This window comes from Salmo salar, chromosome 12, assembly GCF_965601325.2.
Source record: "Salmo salar chromosome 12, fSalSal1, whole genome shotgun sequence".
In the NCBI taxonomy this organism is placed as follows: Eukaryota; Metazoa; Chordata; class Actinopteri; order Salmoniformes; family Salmonidae; genus Salmo; species Salmo salar.
The window spans coordinates 11827574-11837500 of NC_138302.1; the positions used below are offsets into that span (position 1 = coordinate 11827574).

Consider the following 9927-nt stretch of genomic DNA (forward strand, 5'->3'; position numbering starts at 1 on the left):
CTCTTTTTCACTCTGTCTCCTCCCTCCTTCTCTTCTCTTTTTCGCACTGTCCCCTCCCTCCCTCCCTCCCTCCCTCTATCTCCTCCCTCCCTCTCTTCTCTTTTTCACTCTGTCTCCTCCCTCCCTCCCTCTCTTTTTCACTCTGTCTCCTCCCTCCCTCCCTCTCTTTTTCACTCTGTCCCCTCCCTCCCTCCCTCCCTCCCTCCCTCCCTCCCTCCCTCCCTCCCTCCCTCCCTCCCTCCCTCCCTCCCTCCCTCCCTCCCTCCCTCTCTTTTTCACTCTGTCCCCTCCCTCCCTCCCTCTCTTCTCTTTTTCACTCTGTCCCCTCCCTCCCCCCTCTCTTTTTCACTCTCCCTCTTCCCTCAGAATGTTAGAATCCTGTCCCAACTTGCATGCTCCGCCCCCTGACTCGAGATACAGATTCCTGCGTGGGGACTGGCTGATTCATGGGGCCCCCCCAGGTCCATCGTGGGGTCTGATTGGCTGAGGAAGCAGCACTACTGGTTTGAGGGATAGTGGGCCACTGGTTCACAGACCGGGGAGAGAGAGAGAGAGAGTAAAGTAGAGATTATCATAAAGAGTCAGAACCAGCTCATCTCAGGTAGGTGCTACATGTCTGCACGCTGAAAACACTGGAACTGTGTGTGTGTGTGTGTATAACTGTGTGTGTGTGTGTGTGTGTGTGTGTGTGTGTATATATAACTGTGTGTGTGTGTGTGTGTGTATAACTGTGTGTATAACTTTGTGTTTGTGTGTGTGTGTTTGTGTTTGTGTGTGTGTGTGTGTGTGTGTGTGTGTGTGTGTGTGTGTGTGTGTGTTTGTGTAACTGTGGTGTGTGTGTGTGTGTGTGTGTGTGTGTAACTGTGTGTGTAACTATGTGTGTGTGTGTGTAACTGTGTGTGTGTGTGTGTGTAACTGTGTGTGTGTGTGTGTGTGTGTGTGTGTGTGTGTGTGTGTGTGTGTGTGTGTGTGTGTGTGTGTGTGTATAACTGTGTGGGTAACTGTGTGTGTGTGTGTAACTGTGTGTGTGCGTGTGTGTGTATAATTGTGTGTGTAACTGTGTGTGTAACTGTGTGTGTGTGTGTGTGTGTGACTGTGTGTAACTGTGTAACTTAGTGTGTGTGTATAACTGTGTGTGTGTGTGTGACTGTGTGTAACTGTGTAACTTTGTGTGTGTGTATAACTGTGTGTGTGTCACTGTGTGTGTGTGAGTGTGTGTGTGTGTGTGTGTGTAACTGTGTGTGTGTAACTGTGTGTGTGTGTAACTTTGTGTGTGTGTAACTTTGTGTGTGTATAACTGTGTTGTATAACAGTGTGTCAAATATGGTCTGTCTCTATCTGTCTCTGTCTGTCTCTCAGACATGAATAATCGCTCCATAGCCTGGTGGCTGAAACAGATAGGACTGCCCCAGTACACAAAGTCACTGGAACTGTGTGTGTGTGTGTATAACTGTGTGTGTGTGTGTGTGTGTGTATATATATATAACTGTGTGTGTGTGTGTGTGTCTATAACTGTGTGTATAACTGTGTGTGTGTATAACTTTGTGTGTGTGTGTGTGTGTGTGTGTGTGTGTGTGTGTGTGTGTGTGTGTGTGTGTGTGTGTGTGTGTGTGTGTGTGTGTGTGTGTGTGTGTGTGTGTGTGTAACTGTGTGTGTAACTGTGTGTGTGTGTGTGTGTAACTGTGTGTGTGTGTGTGTAACTGTGTGTGTGTGTGTGTGTGTGTGTGTGTGTGTGTGTGTGTGTGTGTGTGTGTGTGTGTGTGTGTGTAACTGTGTGGGTAACTGTGTGTGTGTGTGTAACTGTGTGTGTGCGTGTGTGTGTATAACTGTGTGTGTAACTGTGTGTGTAACTGTGTGTGTGTGTGTGACTGTGTGTAACTGTGTAACTTTGTGTGTGTGTATAACTGTGTGTGTGTGTGTGTGACTGTGTGTAACTGTGTAACTTTGTGTGTGTGTGTATAACTGTGTGTGTGTCACTGTGTGTGTGTGAGTGTGTGTGTGTGTGTGTGTGTGTGTGTGTGTGTGTGTGTGTGTGTGTGTGTGTGTGTGTGTGTGTGTGTGTGTGTGTGTGTGTGTGTGTAACTGTGTGTGTGTAACTGTGTGTGTGTGTAACTTTGTGTGTGTGTAACTTTGTGTGTGTATAACTGTGTTGTATAACAGTGTGTCAAATATGGTCTGTCTCTGTCTGTCTCTCAGACATGAATAATCGCTCCATAGCCTGGTGGCTGAAACAGATAGGACTGCCCCAGTACACCAAGTCACTGGAGAGAGAATACTATGGTCTAGAGGTACCTGTCTGTCTGTCTGTCTGTCTGTCTGTCTGTCTGTCTGTCTGTCTGTCTGTCTGTCTGTCTGTCTGTCTGTCTGTCTGTCTGTCTGTCTGTCTGTCTGTCTGTCTGTCTGTCTGTCTGTCTGTCTGTCTGTCTGTCTGTCTGTCTGTCTGTCTGTCTGTTTCTTTCTGTTTTTACTAAACTGAGTTACAGCCTTCATATCTCTCCCTCTCCCCTCCCCCTCTCTCACCTCAACATGTCTCTCTCTCTCCCCTACCCTTCTCTCTCACCCAAACCTCTCTCCCTCTCTCATCTCTCCCTCTCCACTCACCCCTCTCTCTCATCCCAACCTCTCTCTCTCTCACCCCAACCCCTCTTCTCTCTCCCTTTTCCTCACCCTCATCTCTCTCTCTCCACTCCCCCTCTCTCACCCCAACCTGTCTCGCTCTCTCATCTCTCTCCCCCTCTCCTCTCCCCAACCTGTCTCCCTTTCTTTTTCATCTCCATTTCTCTCCCTCCATCTCTCTCCCTCCATCTCTCTCTCTCCAGGGTTTGCTGTATGTATGTGATGTAGATCTGAAGGAGGCAGGAGTAGATGATCCCAGTCACAGAGACACCATACTGTCTCAGCTGCTGCGACACAGACAGACACTAGACCCACACTCTGGTAACACACACACACACACACACACACACACACACACACACACACACACACACACACACACACACACACACGTATGTAGACACACTCGTATACACAAGCACAAGAACCCACACACACACACACACACACACACACACACACACACGTATGTAGACACACACGTATACACAAGCACAAGAACCCACACACACACACACTCGTCTAACCTGTGCCCTTTGTTGTCCTGTCTCAGGTATGGTGGAGGAGCTGAGGGTGAGCAGGAAGTATTCTCTGGGCTCGTCTCTGGACCTGGTGAGAATATAGAATATAGAACATAGAATGTAGAACATCAAATATAGAACATAGAATGTAGAACATAAAACAGAATATAGAACATACAACTCAGACTGGTTCTATCCTTCTCCCCCAAGTGTGCATTTGTTCACTCTCCTCGCCAATACAATGCAATGAGGGGGAGTGAACAAGTGCACACTTCAGGGAGAAGGGTGCAAAACAGAATTGGGCTAACGAGATGAGGAAGACTGAATCTACTTCTTTAATCAGTAGAATCTCTAGAAGATGAATAGAACTCTTCCCAGCCAATAGAAGTGACCGGAACCCCTGGATCGGGTTCCTCATATTGTCTAGAAGATGAATAGAACTCTTCCCAGCCAATAGAAGTGACCAGAACCCCTGGATCGGGTTCCTCATATTGTCTAGAAGATGAATAGAACTCTTCCCAGCCAATAGAAGTGACCGGAACCCCTGGATCGGGTTCCTCATATTGTCTAGAAGATGAATAGAACTCTTCCCAGCCAATAGAAGTGACCAGAACCCCTGGATCGGGTTCCTCATATTGTCTAGAAGATGAATAGAACTCTTCCCAGCCAATAGAAGTGACCAGAACCCCTGGATCGGGTTCCTCATATTGTCTAGAAGATGAATAGAACTCTTCCCAGCCAATAGAAGTGACCAGAACCCCTGGATCGGGTTCCTCATATTGTCTAGAAGATGAATAGAACTCTTCCCAGCCAATAGAAGTGACCAGAACCCCTGGATCGGGTTCCTCATATTGTCTAGAAGATGAATAGAACTCTTCCCAGCCAATAGAAGTGACCGGAACCCCTGGATCGGGTTCCTCATATTGTCTAGAAGATGAATAGAACTCTTCCCAGCCAATAGAAGTGACCGGAACCCCTGGATCGGGTTCCTCATATTGTCTGCTTGGTCTCTCCAATGGCTCTACGTTCATTTGTTCTGTTCTGGCTCTATAGGTGAAACCCAGGAAGGATCTGTTCCGTCAGAGTGTTCTGCCCCGCCTTCGACGCAAGGTTACAGTCTCTGCCTCCTGTTCACAGCTCCACCCACTGGAGGAGGGGCTCAGCCCGGGACTCGCCCCCGAGCAGACAAGGAAACGCAGGTACAGAACTAGGATTATACACTGGGGGGTGTAAGCGTGAGAGGGTTGGGGGGTGTGAGAGGGTTGGGGGGTGTGAGAGGGTTGGGGGGTGTGTGTGTGAGTGTGAGAGGGTTGGAGGGTGTGAGTGTGAGAGGGTTGGGGTGTGTGTGTGTGTGTGAGAGGGTTGGGGTGTGAGTGTGAGAGGGTTGGAGGGTGTGTGTGTGAGAGGGTTGGGGGTGTGAGTGTGAGAGGGTTGGGGGTGTGAGTGTGAGAGGGTTGGGGGTGTGTGTGTGAGAGGGTTGGGGGTGTGAGTGTGAGAGGGTTGGGGGTGTGAGTGTGAGAGGGTTGGGGGGTGTGTGTGTGAGAGGGTTGGGGGTGTGAGTGTGAGAGGGTTGGGGGTGTGTGTGAGAGAGGGTTGGAGGGTGTGAGAGGGTTGGGGGGGTGAGAGGGTTGGGGGGTGTGAGAGGGTTGGGGGGTGTGTGTGTAAGTGTGAGAGGGTTGGAGGGTGTGAGTGTGAGAGGGTTGGGGTGTGTGTGTGTGTGAGAGGGTTGGGGTGTGAGTGTGAGAGGGTTGGAGGGTGTGTGTGTGAGAGGGTTGGGGGTGTGAGTGTGAGAGGGTTGGGGGTGTGAGTGTGAGAGGGTTGGGGGTGTGTGTGTGAGAGGGTTGGGGGTGTGAGTGTGAGAGGGTTGGGGGTGTGAGTGTGAGAGGGTTGGGGGGTGTGTGTGTGAAAGGGTTGGGGGTGTGAGTGTGAGAGGGTTGGGGGTGTGTGTGTGAGAGGGTTGGAGGGTGTGTGTGTGAGAGGGTTGGGGGTGTGAGTGTGAGAGGGTTGGGGGTGTGAGTGTGAGAGGGTTGGGGGTGTGAGTGTGAGAGGGTTGGGGGTGTGAGTGTGAGAGGGTTGGGGGTGTGAGTGTGAGAGGGTTGGGGGTGTGTGTGTGAGAGGGTTGGGGGGTGTGTGTGTGAGAGGGTTGGGGGTGTGAGTGTGAGAGGGTTGGGGGTGTGTGTGTGAGAGGGTTGGGGGTGTGAGTGTGAGAGGGTTGGGGGTGTGTGTGTGAGAGGGTTGGAGGGTGTGTGTGTGTGAGGGTTGGGGGGTGTGAGTGTGAGAGGGTTGGGGGTGTGTGTGTGAGAGGGTTGGGGGGTGTGTGTGTGAGAGGGTTGGGGGTGTGAGTGTGAGAGGGTTGGGGGTGTGTGTGTGAGAGGGTTGGAGGGTGTGTGTGTGTGAGAGGGTTGGGGGTGTGAGTGTGAGAGGGTTGGAGGGTGTGTGTGTGAGAGGGTTGGGGGTGTGTGTGTGTGAGAGGGTTGGGGTGTGTGTGTGTGTGTGAGAGAGAGGGTTGGGGGGTGTGAGTGTGAGAGGGTTGGAGGGTGTGTGTGTGAGAGGGTTGGGGGTGTGAGTGTGAGAGGGTTGGGGGTGTGAGTGTGAGAGGGTTGGGGGTGTGTGTGTGTGAGAGGGTTGGGGTGTGTGTGTGTGTGTGTGAGAGAGGGTTGGGGTGTGAGTGTGAGAGGGTTGGAGGGTGTGTGTGTGAGAGGGTTGGGGGTGTGAGTGTGTGTGAGAGGGTTGGGGGGTGTGAGTGTGTGAGAGGGTTGGAGGGTGTGTGTGTGAGAGGGTTGGGGGTGTGTGTGTGAGAGGGTTGGAGGGTGTGTGTGTGTGTGTGTGAGAGGGTTGGGGGGGGGGTGTGTGAGAGGGTTGGGGGGGGTGTGTGTGTGAGAGGGTTGGGGGGTGTGTGTGTGTGTGAGAGGGTTGGAGGGTGTGTGTGTGTGAGAGGGTTGGGGGGGGTGAGTGTGAGAGGGTTGGAGGGTGTGTGTGTGAGAGGGTTGGGGGGGTGAGTGTGAGAGGGTTGGAGGGTGTGTGTGTGAGAGGGTTGGAGGGTATGTGTGTGAGAGGGTTGGGGGGGTGTGTGTGAGAGGGTTGGGGGGTGTGAGTGTGAGAGGGTTGGGGGTGTGAGTGTGAGAGGGTTGGAGGGTGTGCGTGTGAGAGGGTTGGGGGTGTGAGTGTGAGAGGGTTGGGGGTGTGTGTGTGAGAGGGTTGGGGTGTGTGTGTGAGAGGGTTGGAGGGTGTGTGTGTGTGAGAGGGTTGGAGGGTGTGTGTGTGTGTGAGGGTTGGGGTGTGTGTGTGTGTGTGTGTGTGTGTGTGTGTGTGTGTGTGTAAGAGGGTTGGGGTGTGAGTGTGTGAGAGGGTTGGAGGGTGTGTGTGTGAGAGGGTTGGAGGGTGTGTGTGTGAGAGGGTTGGAGGGTGTGTGTGTGAGAGGGTTGGAGGATGTGTGTGTGTGAGAGGGTTGGAGGATGTGTGTGTGAGAGGGTTGGAGGGTGTGTGTGTGTGAGGGTTGGGGGGTGTGAGTGTGAGAGGGTTGGAGGGTGTGTGTGTGAGAGGCTTGGAGGGTGTGTGTGTGTGAGAGGGTTGGGGGGTGTGAGTGTGAGAGGGTTGGGGGTGTGTGTGTGAGAGGGTTGGAGTGTGTGTGTGTGAGAGGGTTGGGGGGTGTGTGTGTGTGAGAGGATTGGAGGGTGTGTGTGTGAGAGGGTTGGAGGGTGTGTGTGTGAGAGGGTTGGAAGGTGTGTGTGTGAGAGGGTTGGGGGTGTGTGATGGTTGGAGGTTGTGTGGTTTATCATTAACCACACCGTCATAAACACAGCCCTTTAAACAGGAGTGTGTCAACAGAACAGTAATGAATGGAGCAGGGACTATGTGGCCGTCTGTCTGTCTGTCTTCTCATAGTTGTCTGTTTACCTGGTATTATTAAACCCGACATGTTTGTTACAGAGCCTCCAGAAAGTTTTATTCACAAACCTCACCTTGTTCCACATGTTGTTGTGTCAACATGAAATTATGTTATTAGCAGGGGCGAAAATCTGATATCAACTTTGGAGGGGACAATTACATGAAATTTTCTCAAGAGCAATTCCTGAGGGGGACACCAAAAGTAGTGCTGTAACACTTAGCCTACATTGTAATATGGTAAATGTATATTGAGGAACCAAAGAAATAAGGTGTTTGCCGTACTCCTAACTACCGGTACCCAAAACTACACAACAGCAATACCATTGCCTTTAACAAATCTTAGTTCAGTCACCAGTTTAAGTTGAGAGTGGGGGTATCCATGGCATTTTCCAATTATGTTCCTATTTTACAAGTCAAAACATTTTAGAACCTTTCATAATGTTGCCAAACAAAGACTCAACAAACTTACGTGAGACTCCCTGTCTCTGCCAGTCTGTCCCTGCATATCTGTCCCCAACTCTGCTGTCTGTGTGCCATCTGTTGCCTGCTCTGCCTAATGACATCATTGTGAAACATTTCCATTAGAATTTCATTTCTTTCTTATGAACATTTTATCAACTAGTCTTTGAGATATTAGGCTACTAGGGTTCTTACTATGCGTTTTGGTGTACTGAAAAATACTCTGATGTCCGTCTTTTATTTTTCTGCCATTTTTCTACCTGGCTGGCTGGCTACACACACACACACAGTGTGTAGGTTATTTACAGTAGGAGATGGGCTTCTATCATCTTATCTTTTATCATTCTATTTGGGCTTCGATCTAAAAGGTAGCTAGCAAATGTGAAACGGATTAAAATGACAAGAGTTGACAGCTGTATGAGTTCACCATTTACACAACATATGCTGCAACCTTTTGTAATTTTAATAGTTTGTTTCATATTGGCTGGCTTCCAACAATAGCTGAATTTGCAAAGCTAGCGAGCACCAATTCCTTTTTAGTGGTGTTTGCTATAATCTTTGCTACCCGGGTTAAATAAAGGTGAAATTAAATAAATAAAAGTTCACTTGCGACAATTTAGCTTTTGCAACGAGACCATTAAATATATTTAAGACAATGGTAGAAGAGAGTGTAGTTCTGTTCAGTTTGGATTTCAGTTTATCGCTAACCTTATCACAGGGACTTTGAAGCACCAACTTACATCATCTGCATGCTGATTGCATCTTTGACGACGCCACATAAATGGAATAGGTACTAGCTAGCTTAATAGTTAATATTTGCGCGCTAGCGCTGCATATTCAGCTAGTGTGTGTGTGCGATTGACTGGATTAACCTCACGTCAGTTACGTGCATTGAGTGCCTTTCAGACAGTAGATACGACCTCTCTGTTACCTAGCAAGCTAAGGAACTGGCAGTGGATCAAACCATTGTGAGGCAAAGAGTGGGGGGGTTGCAATCTTTTGAAACTTAAAAACGCGCTATTAAGTGTCTATAATCAGCACAATTGCTTTCATTGCGTATTATTAATATTATTTAAATTACATAGTTATGTTTCAGTGATATATTGGGGGGGACAAATCCCCCCCGGGATTTGCGCCCCCTGGTTATTAGATACAAATGATTTAGAAATGAAAAACTGAAAAACAAAGATTTAACCACAAAGACAAAGACCAGGGAGGTTTTCCAGCGCCTCGCAAAGAAGGGCACCTATTGGTAAATTGGTATAAATACATTAAAAAAAGCATCCATTGAATAATTGAGCTTGGTGCAATTATTAATGACAGTTTGGATGGTGTATCAATACACCCAGTCACTATGAAGATACAGGCGTCCTTCCTAACTCGTTTCCCGGACAGGATGAAAACCACTCAGAGATTATCACCATCAGACCAATGGTGACTTTAAAAAACAGTTACAGACTTTATTGGCTGTGATAGGAGAAAACTGAGGATGGATCAACAACATTGTAGTTACTTCACAATATTAACCAAAATGACAGAGTGAAAAGAAAGAAGCTTGGACAGAATATAAATATTCAAAAAAATGCATCCGTGTTTGCAGTAAGGCACTAAAGTAAAACTGCAAAAAATTTACTGAATAGGAAGCGTTATGTTTGGGGCATATTCAACACACCATATCACGGCGTACCACTCTTCATATTTTCAAACATGGTAGTGGCTGCATCATGTTATGGGTATGCTTGTCATCGGCAAGGACTACGGAGTTTTATGGGATAAAAAGAAACGTAATAGAGCTAAACACAGGCAGGAAATTCTGGTTCAGTCTGCTTTCCAAGAGACACTGGGAGGGAGACAAATTCACCTTTCAGGAAGACAATAACCTAAGACAGAAGGCCATACACTGAATTTGCTTACCAAGATGACATTGGATGTTCCTGAGTGGCCTAGTCACAGAGAATCTATGGCTAGACTTAAAAATGGCTGTCTAGCAATGATCATCAACTAGATCTTAAAGAATTATTAAAAGAATAGTTTGCAAATATAGTACAATCCAGGTGGGGAAAGCTCTTAGAGATTTACCCAAAAAGGCTCACAGCTGTAATTGCTGACAAAGGTGATCCTAACATGTATTGACTCAGGGGTATGAATACTTATGTAAAATAGATATTTCTGTATTTCAATTTCACTTTTTTTTTTATTTTAAACATCACTTTGGCATTATGGGGTATTGTGTGTAGATGGTTGAGTTATTGTTTTATAAATGTTTTATTCTGGCTGAAGCAGAACAAAATGTGGAATAAGTCAAGGGGTATGAATACTTTCTGAAAGCTCTGTATCTGGGATTTTCATAGTTCTTATGTCAGACCTCAACTCCTAACGACAATCTCTCAAGTTTGGATGGGCATTTTTTTACCACGTAAATTACTTTTAAAAAAGCTCCTTT

General features: G+C 48.0%; 1 protein-coding gene across 4 annotated transcripts in view; it reads left to right on the forward strand.

The window, feature by feature from the left end:
- Positions 1-522: 522 nt before the first annotated feature.
- LOC106593333 (breast cancer anti-estrogen resistance protein 3 homolog) overlaps positions 523-9927 on the forward strand; it is a 38107-nt gene continuing 28702 nt past the window's right edge. Inside the window, exons 1-5 of one of the 4 annotated variants that reach the window (XM_045690671.2) lie at positions 523-601; positions 2197-2288; positions 2820-2937; positions 3170-3228; positions 4191-4336. In XM_045690671.2, coding sequence (XP_045546627.1) covers positions 2199-2288; positions 2820-2937; positions 3170-3228; positions 4191-4336 — 413 coding nt within the window. In that variant the 5' untranslated portion in view covers positions 523-601; positions 2197-2198. The remainder of the gene's footprint in view (positions 602-2196; positions 2289-2819; positions 2938-3169; positions 3229-4190; positions 4337-9927) is intronic. The other 3 variants (XM_045690669.2, XM_045690670.2, XM_045690672.2) reach the window with 3 other exon arrangements.